A 14,473-nucleotide genomic window follows, 5' to 3' on the forward strand; every position below is an offset into this window, starting at 1 on the left:
GCAGAATGTATACGTTAAGACAACAGTGTCGTTTGAATTTGACCAAATGACCTTTATTAAGATTCCCAAATCTCTTAAACGTCAAATCAGGATAAACACATTTTGGTATGATTTAACAAAACAAATCATGTTATTTCTTTTCTCATAAACTGAAAATGAAGGCTGAGGAACAATTACACATCTCAAAGAAGTTAAATTAAAAGGAAAAATCTGACAAATAATTGCACTTAATTCAATCCACAAACTAAAACAGCCTTTTGATTACTTTTACGATTAGATTGTTTCAAATATTGTTGACTTGTTCCTGGCAGCAATGTATTTTGGTTAACCACAACCAATGCTTAACAAACCTATTAATGACAATTCAATTTAAGATGGTTGATTTGGCAAAACATTTGACCCCGAACAGAACATTACATCAATTCACATATAGTAGGTTCTACCATGCATTTCACAACAATTAACACATTAATATTACAAATTATGCATTCTTGGCACACAACACAATGTATAACTTAATGTATAACCATGAAACGTCTGCTCTTGACCATCCCCATGGGACAGTGGCGTCATGCCCTTGAAACTGAGGGTCTGCAGGGTTTTTATTTTTTTTAGGGGGGGGGGGGGGGGGGGGGGGCAGGTGACAGGACTATTATTTTTGAAATAATATGCAATTATGTCATTGCTACCTACTATAGTAGTTAGCTATCCCTCATCCCAGTAGCTTACAGTAGAAGGCTAGTCATAACTTGTGACTGCAAAGCACCCCACTTAATATTAGTAAAAGAGATATTATATATATTTTTTACCAACACTATCAAAGGTTATAGTTAGCAAACCAGTGAATTCCATTCATATTTCCAGGTCAAGATCTGATGCAAGGAAAATATCTGTATACTAAAAATACTGCTATGTGTCGGCAGTCCCAACTGTACATTCTGATTTCTATGCATTCTTTGAAAATAACTAATACCATGATGGCTGGTTCCTTGCATCTGTGGTTATCTGTTCTCTGAATTAATTTGCATTGCGAATATAGTGTTTGTATGTGAATTTGTGCCCCTTAAAATGTTTGGTTGAAACAGACAAGATTTAGCTTTTTTACAAGATACATGGCTGCAGAAGCTAGTGAATAATAGTTATAATAACAATAACAGCACAAATAATTGACAAAATCTCTTAATATACACAGTATTTTAGCCTAATATAAAGTTGGAGATTAGCCATATAGTGAAGTTTAAAAATAATAAACCGTAAGTCAGTAAATGTCATGCAGATATGAGCAGAAAATAGTGTTATTTGCTTTTTTTTCTTGGGTAAGACCAATAATTGTGCCCACTCAGAATTTGGCGTGACAGACACCGCTGCTATTGGACTACAGCTTTCTGTGGGTGTGGCCCCCCTGCGGCTTCACTTTCCATGCAGTATTCTTCCCAAAGCTCATTGAACAAGTTCCCTGCTGAGTTATAAGTAGAACAACTTTGATCCTTCTTGGGATCACACAGGCCCAAATCCATCCTTTTAAACACAACGCAAAACACCTGTCGGGAGAGGGGTTTGGTTTGTTTCTCTAAACAGTGATTTTGGTAGTGCCGATACACATCAGCCATGTTGGAGAACACTGGCTCCAGATACATCTTACTGTTAGAAGTGCTGCCAGGGTATGAGGGCACCTTTGGTAAACTCTCGAGGAACTCCTTCAGGATTTGGTGCTCCGAAGCTTTGGGGGATTTTCTTGGCAACAGTTTCTTCTCCTTTGCCAAGTTTTCAGCTGAGTCTGTCTGCCGGTTTGTTGGGCTTTGAGCCCAGTTGAGCACAGACCACTCCCCAACCCCAAAAGTAGAGAGGAACATCTTTTTGCAAACTTGTTTTCTGTCACCCGCAACTATCAAGTGATAGCGCAGTGACACTGTCCTTCTTGACTGTGTCCACGGAGCTCGTGTTCTCTCCACTATATCACGGTCAACAAGTCCTGCGATATGAACTTTTCTTTCGGTCCAATTCATGCCATTCCAGAATTTGTCAAAGATTTCCTTCCTTGTGTCTTCACTGACGTCAGAACAGAAGCGGCTTGATGCTCTCTTGCATGCATTGGAGGTGCACCCTGATCCCATTTTCCTCTGCTCCTTAGTCACGACGCTGCCATCTTTTTTTCTTTTAGTGACATACGATTTGCCCTGCATTCTAAGTTGCTTCTGTTTAAATTGCTTCCATTGCAGTGGTTTGGCAACTCTGGATTTCTTTTTGGAAGGCCCTTCCTGCTCCTGCTCAATTGGCTCCAATGGTAAGCTTTCGTCGTGGTCAGAGGAATTGCCGTGTTCTACAATAAGAGGTCAAAGTCATCAATACTATGAAACACTACCATTTATTGATGATATTTACTATAATACATAAAACATTTAAAATGGTTGATAGTGTGGGCGATATCAAATATTCATAATCTCCATAGTTTTTTAATGAGCTAAATAAGCATACATAGTGTATATGCTAATTATTAACTTACCTTCCTGGTTTACTTTCCCAGTGTTTGTGGCTACAGCTGGATCAGGCTCTTTTTGTGTGGTCTGAGGAATCTCCTGCTTCTTTTTTAACTTCTTTTTCGGTTGTTCAGTCTTTTTGTTAAAATACTTCTTTTGGGCCCAGCTTTGCACAGACCACTCTCCAACTCCCAAAGTACGCAGGAACATGTGCTTACAAACTTGTTTTCTTTTGCCATTGAGTCTCAAATGATAGCGCATTGAGATTGATCTCCGTGAATTTTCTTTTGCTGCCCGTGTCCTCTCCACCGAGACCCGGTCCACTAATCCTGCGATAAATATCTTTCTCTGAGACCAGTTCATGTCGTGCCAGAAGCCTTCAAACATCTTCTGTCTGACTTCTTCCTTAAAGTCGTGGCAAAATCGGTTGGAGGCTCTCTTGCATGCTTTTGAGGTGCATGTGTCTCCTATTTTCCTTGGTTGTTTTGTCACAGCTTCACCGTCTTTTTTTCGTTTGCTTACATACGCTTTGCCCTCCATCCTCAGTTGTTTTTGCTGGTTTTGTTTCCACTTAGATGGTTCAGCCACTCTGGGTTTGGAGGATTTAGGTTTGGCTTTGGATTTGGATCTCTTCCTGGCAGGTCCTGCTTTCTCCGAAGCAATGCTCCCACTGTTGGCCGGCATATTAAGGCGTGCTGTAAGAAGCAGAATTGTTTAGCAGCAAGTCATGGCACAAAAGGGGATCGTCCAGGTGAAAGCAAGTTTATTTACGCCAATAAATGAAACACTTTTTCATAAATGTATTATTACTAGTCCTTACCCGGAGCTGATTTGCTCCTTTACATATGACGTACATTTTCCCTTCAATGTCAATGGCGTTTAATGTTTTGATGTTTAATTTACATCATATTTAGCGGAATTCTGACGCCATTTCTCCGTTCATCGTCAATGGCAAAACTTGAGACTGGCGGGGACAAAAGCTGTTTATAGAAGGGGCTAGCGCCCCTTAAAAAGTGTCCGCACACACTGATATAGCCAAAGTGCCATGCATTTATTATAGGACGCAGAGAATAAAGACGCTCCGGCAGACATCTGCTGAAACCATGACTCAATCATAAACATTAGAACCTGTAGTGTAGACCAAGAAGGTCCATAACAAAGTAATGTTCAGTGAGGACAAGACTTCTGACAACTCTATCACTTACCATTATCAAGGACAAAAGGAACAGAGTGCTGTGGTGGGCAGACTGGGCACTGGGCCATCATCATCTGGTCTGTAATTACAGAGTGACAATGTATTCTGGAACTGGCATCTTTCTCCAAATGAAAATTCCTGCTTCCATCACTGATGTGCAAGTGCCCTGGAAAAACAACACATGGCAACTGGTTATCATTTGTAAATTGCTGACTTTGAAAAGCAATACAGAACACATAATGAATACTGACCCTGTTGGATGTGGTGCATTCCAGCTGTATCTGTGATTGTAGGTCTATGCATATGAGGGACATTGTTGTTTTTTGGAAGGAGACCAATATCCTCCATTGAAGAAAAGGCTATAAAAGACAATAGTTTCTTTAAGCGCACTGCTTCCGATTGCACAAGACAATGTATTGGATGCAGTCTTACAGATTGCAATAGCGTAATTCATATTACACCACTGCACTGTATCCTAATCCAGATGTGATTATGCGTAACATCAGTGGTATTATCCGGGCATGAAAAAAATAAAGTGCCTTCAACACTAGTTGGGCGTTTATGCTTACAATGTTATACAGTTGAAAATAGGTTCCATCCAGATCGAAGCTTCTCACAAAACTAATTTCCACAACTGTCACTTCACCATCATGCTGACAATTGCTGTGTTCAACTAAAATGCCTGTCAATGTATGCGTTTGTTCTCTATTTACCAAACATCTGCACCAGCGTTATCAAGTGTTATACTTCCCACTAGCAGCTGCCATGTCTGAGCATGTGCTTCCTTATTTTCCCATCAGCATTTGAACTAACACACTGGTTCATTTTGAACCAGAAGACCAAGCAGGTTCATACAGTAGCAAAGTGATGTGAAGACAACTCTATCACTTACCATTATCAAGGACTAAAGGACCAGAGTTCTGTGGTGGACACTGGGAAGAGTGGGCAATCATCAGTGCCTGTGGGTCTGTAATTACAGAGTGACCCTGTATTCTGGAAGTGCCATCTTTCTCCAAATGAAAATGCCTACTTGCATCAGTGATGTGTACGTGCCCTGGAGAAACAACACATTGCACCTGGTTATGATTTGTAAATCGCTGATGTGTCATTGAAAAACATTACAAAACACACATGAATACTACTGACCCTGTTGGATGTGGTGCATTCCAGCTGTCTCTGTGACTGTAGGTCTATGTATATGGGGGGCATTGTTGGAGGCTTTTGGATGGAGACCAATATCCCCCAGTGCAGCAAAGGCTATAAAGAGAAGTAACAGCTTCTATCAGCCTACTGCTTCATGATGTAGGCCTACATATTTCAATACTATAATTTAATTCATATTTTCTCACACGCATCCGAATCCAGATGTGATTATGCATAACTTTGAAATTCTGTCCCCAGTAAAAAGTCTGTTTACTGTACATATTTTTCTTTTTGATTTCCAAACGTTTATGATGTTTTTGCATGTATGTCATTACATTTTTCGATGAATTGACGATTTGCTATTTGGCATTATTGCTACTTGTCATTTTGCCAGATCTGTATATGCTCACAGTGTGTCACTTGTCGGTGCAGATTGGGCCTATAGGTCTGTTGGGTTCTAAGCGGTTAACTACTATAGGAGCTGCTTTGCTTTAGGAATGAGTGAGGCTCTCCCCACTGGTTGAGTATTTAAACACACCTACTGCATATGGATGGACATTTTGGGTACATATTTCATAATTGTTTTACCAAAACATGTGTGGAAGGTTTTCACATAAAGTGCCATGTTGGGAGCTTAATAAAACATTAATTTGAGGTTGCGCTAACAATAATAATCGTCCGGGCGTTAGTCCACAACCTATATATATATAGTGTGTGTGAACACTGCCTTCCTAGATAGTGCATATCTATCTGACTATTATTAATTATTCAAATGTGAAAACGTGTCATAAAGTGTTGTTCCCACGTTTAGTTGCCATATCTGAGGCTGAGCATGGCATCCCCTTTCCCATCATTTTATTTTCATGTAAAACAAATTCTTGATGAATGTTTTATTTAAAAAGAATATGTGTGGACTCAATCATAAACATTTGAGCCAGTAGACCAAGTAGGTGGGGGACAAGAACTCTAACAACAACTCTATCACTTACCATTATCAAGGGCTAAAGGAACAGAGTTATTATGTGGTGGGCACTGGGCAGAGTGGCCGATCATCAGTGCATGTGGGTCTGCAATTACAGAGTGACACTGTTTTCTGGTCATGGCATCTTTCTCAAAATGAAAATTCCTGCCACCACTGTGTAAGTGCCCTGGAGAAACAACAAATGGCACCTGGTTATGATTTGTACATTCCTGATATTATGCGTTATTAGAAAAGCATTACAAAACACATAATGAATACTATTACTGACCATGTTGGATGTGGTGGTGCATTCCATCGATGATAGGCCTATGCATATTAGGGGGGTGATGTGGATCATTGTGGTTGGCTTTTGGATGACCGAAATCGTCCATTGCAGCAAAGGCTATAAAAGAGAAACAACAGCTTCTTTTAAGCCTACTGCTTCTAGCAAAACAATCCAAGACAAGTACTCACGATTCACAGATTCTAATATTATATACATAATATAATTCATATTTTCTAACACCACTGCTGCATCCGAATCCAGATGTGATTATGTGGAACCACTGGAACGTCACGCGCGTAACTATGTAAAATCAGGCCTACATTATTCGTTCTGCATGGGCCTGAAGCTTTCGAGAAGCAAAAAAAGAAGCAATTAATTAAAACAATGTAACACCGATGTTGTTATGTTAGATACGAAGTTATGTGTGACGATGAAATATTCTTGTTAACTGTCGATTTAGGCTGACGTGCCATCATAATTACTCTCGTCATGGGCGTATATGCTTACACAATGTTATACAGTTGAAAACGTCTCGTAGACCCGTCGGTTCCATCCAGATCGAGGCAGCTCGCAAAACACGTTTCCCCCACTGTCACTTCACTCCATTGTCACGCCGACAGTCACAGTGCTCAATCCAATTGCCCGTCGATGAATGATTGTCGTCGATTTGCCAAATAAATACCTGAAACTAACGGTATGAATTGTTGCTTCCCAAAAGGCAGCTGCCATGTCTGAGCATGCGCACTCGCCGTTGAGGTGGAAAATAACAATGTGTCCACGTATTAATAAAGCCTGATAGATAGTAGCTACATTTTGGTTTGTACAGTGGTAGCCTCTTCAACCAGTGGGGGGGACATCGGACACAGCTGCATTGATGCCAATGGTCTTTAGTTACATTACATTGTTAATGTCAAATGATTATTTTAACATAGGCCCAATGAAGGAAACAGGAAGGTCTATTGTTTCCAGGCTTTGTACAAAATGTCTTCTGCAACATATAAAGATACGCACGCCGAATGTAGTCGGGAATAAGCGAATTGGACAGGAGTGCTTTGTTTGATGTGGAGAGAAGTATGCACACAGTGTGCAGAATGGGGCACGGCCACGTGGTGGCAGCATTGTACATGGATATGCATTTCAACCTGAAGTTTGTTGTTTATAATGACACTTTTTTACTTATTATTCTTATTATTATGTTGTCGCCGGTTGTAACGGTAAAACCTATCGTTTCGGTTCTGGGTTGTTTAGGAGAAACACTGGCGCAGTCCCTCCCAAGTAACCGAGGCCAACAAAATTGAGTTTAGCCTAGGCTAGGACTCTGAGCCACCATGTCCCCGCAGACAGACCATGGTGGATCAAGCTCTGGGGTTTCCATTGCAGGCTTCAGATGATACACTTTCACTTTCAGTTGTACACACTCGTAGCAAAAGCGCGTGCACTGGCCGAACGATTGCCGAATAGTTAAATGAGCATGGAATGAATCTAGATACTATTTGAATTAGTCTGGAGTAAAAACAACAACATATACAACAACAGTTAATAGTTAGACGCCGAGCTCTAGGACGGTCGGGTGAGGGTCCACCATTCACGCAAACGCTGGACGTGAAAGGGAACTCGGTACGTTCCAGTTTGGTATCGATGAATGTTTAAACATATCCTTTTTGTGACTTAATTTAGTATCTCTACATTATGCTATTCTTATTCTTTACAAGAAAGCATTTGGCGACCACGGTAGCATTGCTCGTGTAGAGCTGGTCCCGTATCATGATATGAGCGTCTAACACAACACACATTTGTTTCAATAATGTTGTAGCTACAAAGTTGTATTTTCATTTTCAGTGTACTGAAAGTAGTAACTTGCAAATGACAGCTATTAATGTACAGATTATGTTGTATTTACGACTACACTTACCAGAACCCCGTTGTGGACGCTGAGCATGCGCATTACGCGGACAGTGAGTCAAATATAGTTGTTTGGCTATGGAGTTGTAGCATACAGTAACAGACTAGTTATTTAGCTACACTTTCACAATTGTGATGTATACAGTATACACAATAAAGTAAACGAAACCGAAAATGTCAATTATTTTCAACAACCAATCCAAAAACACCAATTGCATCAGGATCCTCGTTTTTCAATTCATCAAAAGATTTAAAGACATACAAATTTACACATCTATGCAAAATAAATCAAATACACAGCACAAAACTAGCTAGCACACAACTATCTAGCAGTGTCTCATATCTCAAAGTGTTTTGAGATATGAGCCTTTTACCCTGTTGTATTGATTTAGAACATTGATTTAGTTTTGTGGATGCATTCAAATTCACACCTGACCTTTGTACTTACAGAACCTGTATGACATGGTGGGGAAAATGAGCTGTTCGTTTTATCCACTTCTGCTGTGCCTGGATGTGGGTGTGGTATACACAATCAGCGTAGCCCAGTTTTCCCCTCTCCTCATCCATCATCCCTTCATCACGTTGTGGGGTGGGGGGCTGGTCAGGGCCAGCCTTTTGCTCTTCACCTTTTTGATCTTCACCTACCCCGGAAGCCTACCGTGGATAAATGGCTTTGAGGGGCTCCAGAGCATTGGCGTCATGTGTTTCCTCTGTCCAGTCTACATCAGCCTTCTCTGGGTGCTGGGTCAGTCCACCTTGGACCAGTTGTGGGGATGGTACTCCTGGGAAAGGGTGTGTAGTTGCTGTGTAATGGTTTAACTGAAAATGTCAATTATTCAGCACAAAGCTAAAGTGAAAGTTACATTTCCCCCCCTTAAACTAGTTTGAATGTAAACCAGTATATGTATGAAATTATTATTATTATTTTTTGAAACCCCTCATTTCTTGTTGTTTTACAGCTATTACAGAACTATGTCATAACAGTAGTGGCTTGGCTCTACTGGAGAGGTTACATCTCGCCTTTTTTAACAAAGATGACCTGTGAGAAACCAAAGGAGACCAGTGGGGCCTCCCTGAAGAGACTGATGGCATACATGCTGCCCTACTCCAGTCGCTTTGTTGTTGTGCTTATTCTTGTTGCTCTCTCCTCCTGGGGTATGTGGGTCTTCACCTTGGCCTATTCAAAACAATTAATTGGTGTTGTGTTAAACTTAATTGCAATGGTTATTTGCAAAGTGCCAGTATTTAGTTGAGTAAACTGAAATATTTATGATGTATACGCCTGTTCATTCATATTAGCCTGTTCACTAGGACTTATTATTGACTTCTTCTTGCAGGTCTAGCAGAAATAGCCTGGCTTGGCCATACTGAGGGCAATTTATTTTTGTCACTGGCAGATTCGTGTCTGGCCACTGCGAGGCCATAGTAGAAACATCTGTGCTTGCCTGATCAACCCTGATCGTGAGGAACAGTGCAGACAGTTTTCTTTGCTAGAGATAATAAAAGTAATAATAATTAAGCATCATTTCCCCCCGTTACTTTGCATTTTGTTTGCTCATCCTGTGTGGCATAATGTGTGACACTTACATGTTTGCTCGTCACATGAGAGGTCAGAGGACAGGGGCAGTAACACCTATTCTGTTGCTCCAAATGTACAGTATGTCTACTTAAAATATCTGCACTGTGTCCTCAGGCGAGATGGCTATCCCTCAGTATACTGGCCGCATGGCTGATTGGATCATGAATGAAGAGACTCCTGATGCTTTCACTTCAGCCATTATAGTTATGACACTGATGACTGTTGCAAGGTATTTGTTGTGTATTTGTTGAGCAAAAAGCATTGCTCACATGACATTGACAGTATGTTAAAAATTGCTTGTATTGTTTGAGCGACTTGGTGATTTGATAGACAAGATGTCTTCATCACAAGGTTGCTCATTTGTTGAAAACGCTTGATTTAATATTTATCTATATTTCTTATTATTAATAGACTACTTGTTATAGTATGTTATGGTAGAAGTGACAGTATTTCTGGTACTGTAACAGTAATATTGTGTTATCTATATTATACATGCATTTTGAGATTTTTTTTACAATGTGCAGTCTCCATTCACTCACTGTTTTTGCTATCTCCTCCAGTGCTGTGTTTGAGTTTGCATGCGACCTCATGTATAACATTACCATGAGCTGCATCCATACTTCAGTCCAGGGTATAATCTTCCAGTCTGTGCTGAAACAGGAGATTGCTTTCTTTGATGCCAGTAATTCAGGCAAGTCAACTTCCGAATTACACATGGGCTAGCCTGGACACCAGACGAATATGCCAGAGCGAAAAAAAATTCTAAAATATTTACATAAAGTATGTATTTGTAAAAAACATGTTAAACTTAAACTCTAAACTCTATGGCGCTAATACTGTATGTACTTCCTGTTCTAGGAGAAATTGTGTCACGTATTACCAGCGATGCCAACAGCATGAGTGAATCCTTGAGCGAGGACCTGAGTCTTTTGATGTGGTATTTTGCTCGTGTCAGCTTTGTCTTTTTTTACATGGTCTGCCAGTCCTGGAAGCTATCTCTTTTGACTTGCATGGGACTTCCCATCATCTGGGTTATACCAAAGTTCTCCGGAAGCTTCCACCAGGTGAAGTTGTCTCCCCAGTACTCCTCATTCTACCCATTACTGTTGATTGTGTTTGAGCTTCATATACATTTGTTGTTGTTTTCACATTATGTCCGAAGGCTATATAGTGCAGCTTCACCTCTGAACTTGCTATCGATAGCTAAATATTGGACAGTAAGGCCATAACATTATTAGACTATATTTCTTGTTTTCAAGAATAATCGTCCATATTTGTATAAACAACATTAGTCAATCAATAAATTGTGTCCATGCTTCAGAAACTTTCTGCCGAAGTTCGAGAATCACTAGCTAAAGCCAACCAAGTGGCCACTGAAGTTTTTTCCAGCATTAAGACAGTGAGGAGCTTTGCCAATGAGGATGGTGAGACAGAGAAGTACAGCAAGCGGCTAGACGATACTTTTGACCTCAATACAAAGGAAGCAGCAGCCTATGCATGCTCCACCTGGGCCAATAGTGTGAGTATTCTTTTTGTTTTAGACTTGACTATTTAGAGTGACAGGTGGATGGTTCAGATTGTTGGCAGAATGTAAGGTAGAATACTAAATTGACTCAAATACTTTCCACTTATTGTCTAGACTTTTGGACACTCATTATATACAGTATTGTGTAAATGTGTCAAACCCCACCCAGGTGGAATGCAAAGCAGATTAAAACAAGCATTTCAAACTATGTGAGACTTGTGCCAAAGAACATTATTTATGTCCTTCTAGTTGTCCGGTTTGGCCCTGAAGGTCTTTATTCTGTATTATGGAGGTCTGTTGGTGACCAGAGGGACTGTGAGCAGTGGTGACCTGGTGTCCTTCATCCTTTATGAGCTACAATTTGCCTCTGCTGTTGAGGTGAGACCATTGACAAAAATAACAATGTACATATTCCAGTCTGGATATCAAGGGGGTTTCATTTATCCAAAACATGACCCCCAGATGTTGACAATTAAGAATGACAGTGAAATGCAGTGTTGTCTATTAATGCTGCAGCATTTGTAGAATTAATTTATTATTTGGTACTTTTTGTGGTAATTGTTAGTCATTTGCCCATCTCTGGACTGTGGAACCAAACAGTTTAATAAGGTATCAACAGCTCACAACTCTTGTTTGATTCTCCAATATTTATTTAGGCAATAATGATACATTTGAATCCCCAATGGGTTCTGCAATTGTCAAAATAAATGTTGAATTAGCATCCGACAAGAGTTGCAAGATGTCTTTGTTATTTGTAAAAGATAACTGAATGAATGAATCTGCCTATGTGTGATCCCTAATCTGCATCCTTTCTTCTAGAGTATTATGCGTTGTTATCCAGATGTGAAAAAGGCAATCGGTGGATCTGAGAAGATCTTTGAGTATTTGGATCGAAATCCCCAAGTGCCTCCAGACGGTACTTTGGAGCCTGAACATCTGAATGGACATGTACAGTTCAAAAATGTCACATTTACCTATGCTGGCAAAACGGATGCAACACTAAAGGTATACAAGTCTACAGGAATTAGTATAGTGAATGTTATCATATCCTGTCCTCATACACTCTCATATCTCATACCATAGCTTATTGATATGGCATGACTTTGTGTTGCCATTTAAGTTTACACTAATTTCACCAAGACAAATTCTAATATACGTATTGCAAGTGATCACTTACTGTACAATAACAAAAAGAAAAGAAAATCCATCTACATTCTTCTCATTCATTTAACTTCCACTGCAGGATGTTTGCCTGGAGATGAGGCCAGGCCAGGTCACTGCTCTTGTTGGGCTTAATAGTTCAGGGAAGACCACATGTTTGAGACTGCTGGAACGGTACTATCAGCCCCAAACTGGAGAGATCCTACTGGATGGAAAGCCATTGCAGTGCTACAAGGACCAGTACCTACGCGATAAGGTGGCCAATCAAGAGTAGCAATACTCTAATTGTATTTATATTTCAGAAACCTGATTCCAAAATGACATACCGGTATTCCCATTTCACACTCGAGAAAATGATTGCAAGCATTCAAACATTTTATAATATTTTTAATTATTTGTCTTTTACCAATACAAATAATCTGTAAAATGTTGGATGTTAAAAGGAAAATGAGAGTTAGGTAAAAGCAGTTAAGGTCCCTGCACACTGCTGCGTTTTTCAAATTTTTAGCAGCGTTTTCCCGCCGGGTTTTCCGAAAAACGCGTCTAGTGTGCAACCACGTGATTCAAGAATTTGACAGGCAGGCCGCCATTCAAATTTCCTTCTTTTATTCCTGTTTTGTTTTTAGATCGCTGTGGTGAGCCAGGAATGTGTGCTGTTTGCACGTTCCGTGAAAGAGAACATCAAGTATGGTTCCGAGGATGCCTCTGATGAGAAGATGCATTGGGCCGCTGAGTTGGCTAGTGCTCATAAGTTCATCTCTGAACTCCCAAATGGATATGAAACAGGTCTGGCCTGGCAACTCTGGTTAGGAGAAAGAACAAAAGGCATTTTCCTATTTCAATAAGTTACGAGGCTGTATGTTAAGTTAACATCATATCATTTTGATCTATAGATGCGGGACAGAAGGGAGGCCTGGTGTCAGGAGGCCAGAAGCAGCGTATTGCCATTGCCAGAGCTTTAATCAGACAGCCTAAGATCCTGATACTGGACAATGCCACCAGTGACCTGGACACAGAGACTGAACATAACGTAAGAAAAACCTGTTATTTTTACTACCACTAGCCATTGGCCAAATGCTATGAATGTGGCAAGTGAAATTTTGACTTTTTACAGTTTGCATGGTGTGTGAATGTAAAGGTTCATTAGTTACTCTATTATTCATTGTTTTGTATTATTATTCAAAATGTAACGTTAATTCTCTTTTTTACTGAACAGGTTCATGAAGCCTTGTTGAATAAGACTGACCTGTGGTCTGTGCTGTTGATATCTCACAAAATGAGTGTGGTAGAGAAGGCCAATAATATAATTGTCCTGGATAATGGCATGGTAGTGGAGGAGGGGAGTCATGACGAGCTTCTGAAGAAAGATGGTTTTTATGCTGATATGGTGAGGAAGCAAAATAAAAGCTCTCTGTTTAAAGAGGAAGAGGGGGCGAATGAGGCACATTGACACTACCATGAATGTGGTACTAGGATTACTGTGTGTGTGTGTGTGTGTGTGTGTGTGTGTGTGTGTGTGTGTGTGTGTGTGTGTGTGTGTGTGTGTGTGTGTGTGTGTGTGTGTGTGTGTGTGTGCATGCTTGCACAAGTTACTGTTTTTTTACTCATTCATGTAATTATCGAGTAGTTTGCTCATGACCAAAGATTATTCATGACAATAAAGACGAAGATTGTTAAGTTATTCCCTGCTATCACTCTTTAATATTGACATTTGTGCACTTAGCTTTAGCTCTTTAATATTGACATTTGTGCACTTAGCTTTAGTTGTAGTTTCAAACTGAATCTCATGGTAGGGAATGGAATACAGGAAGAGTGGACACCTGAGAAATATTTTCCGCTGTGTTTTGGTGCCTGGATTTCCCTGGAGCCTGCTTTATTTTGGTGCCCACTCTTCTAGCTGCCTAGATGTACCTAGTGCCCAGTCTTCTGATTACCCATGGTAGTAGCAGGTAGTAGACTTTGCTGTTTCGTATTTTGGAAATGGTATGTTCAGTAAAGAAAAAATATGTCTTCTCTCCTCCTTTGTTGGGGTACCACTTCCTTTTTTGTGTAGAAACAGGAACCTGGTTTGGCTCCTCCCCTTTCTTTGTCCACTTCCTCCTGGGTGGTTGTGTATATTCCTACTAAGTACTAACACAACACATGTTTTAGTCCATGAGCCAGACCCCCCTAATGTGCACGTTAATTACGAAATGGGTGGGCAAATTCTTGTTTAATTTTTGACTAGCTGTACATCACTTTACA

At 40.2% G+C, this 14,473-nt stretch overlaps 2 protein-coding genes across 2 annotated transcripts; one reads left to right on the forward strand and one right to left on the reverse strand.

Moving 5' to 3' along the window:
• Positions 1-626: 626 nt before the first annotated feature.
• LOC306924211 (uncharacterized protein) lies at positions 627-8,019 on the reverse strand. Its single transcript, XM_079502626.1, has 9 exons — positions 7,975-8,019; positions 6,066-6,179; positions 5,805-5,963; positions 4,819-4,929; positions 4,565-4,726; positions 3,924-4,031; positions 3,683-3,838; positions 2,504-3,172; positions 627-2,320 (listed from the first exon to the last, which is right to left on the reverse strand). Exons 2-9 carry the CDS (start codon positions 6,166-6,168, stop codon positions 1,368-1,370), a joined length of 2,421 nt encoding a protein of 806 aa, XP_079358752.1. The 5' UTR covers positions 6,169-6,179; positions 7,975-8,019; the 3' UTR covers positions 627-1,367.
• tap1 (transporter 1, ATP-binding cassette, sub-family B (MDR/TAP)) lies at positions 7,272-13,854 on the forward strand. Its single transcript, XM_079502627.1, has 13 exons — positions 7,272-7,679; positions 8,415-8,756; positions 8,924-9,119; positions 9,658-9,772; positions 10,104-10,234; positions 10,402-10,607; positions 10,865-11,062; positions 11,318-11,446; positions 11,888-12,073; positions 12,312-12,485; positions 12,856-13,015; positions 13,123-13,259; positions 13,446-13,854. Exons 2-13 carry the CDS (start codon positions 8,427-8,429, stop codon positions 13,677-13,679), a joined length of 2,196 nt encoding a protein of 731 aa, XP_079358753.1. The 5' UTR covers positions 7,272-7,679; positions 8,415-8,426; the 3' UTR covers positions 13,680-13,854.
• The last annotated feature ends 619 nt before the right edge of the window (positions 13,855-14,473 follow it).

Source organism: Electrona antarctica (assembly GCF_951216825.1).
Source record: "Electrona antarctica genome assembly, chromosome: 6".
Classification (NCBI taxonomy): Eukaryota; Metazoa; Chordata; class Actinopteri; order Myctophiformes; family Myctophidae; genus Electrona; species Electrona antarctica.

Bases quoted from the DNA above. Each gene is read 5' to 3' on its own strand.
- LOC306924211 (XM_079502626.1), bottom strand. From the start codon at position 6,168: ATGGACGATTTCGGTCATCCAAAAGCCAACCACAATGATCCACATCAC. The intron at 5,964-6,065 runs GTCAGTAATAGT...TTGTTTCTCCAG, and splicing joins GCACCACCACATCCAACATG to GGCACTTACACAGTGGTGGC. The intron at 3,173-3,682 runs GTAAGTGATAGA...TGCTTCTTACAG, and splicing joins TCCTTTTGTCCTTGATAATG to CACGCCTTAATATGCCGGCC.
- tap1 (XM_079502627.1), top strand. From the start codon at position 8,427: ATGGTGGGGAAAATGAGCTGTTCGTTTTATCCACTTCTGCTGTGCCTG. The intron at 9,773-10,103 runs GTATTTGTTGTG...TATCTCCTCCAG, and splicing joins ACACTGATGACTGTTGCAAG to TGCTGTGTTTGAGTTTGCAT. The intron at 12,074-12,311 runs GTATACAAGTCT...CTTCCACTGCAG, and splicing joins AAACGGATGCAACACTAAAG to GATGTTTGCCTGGAGATGAG.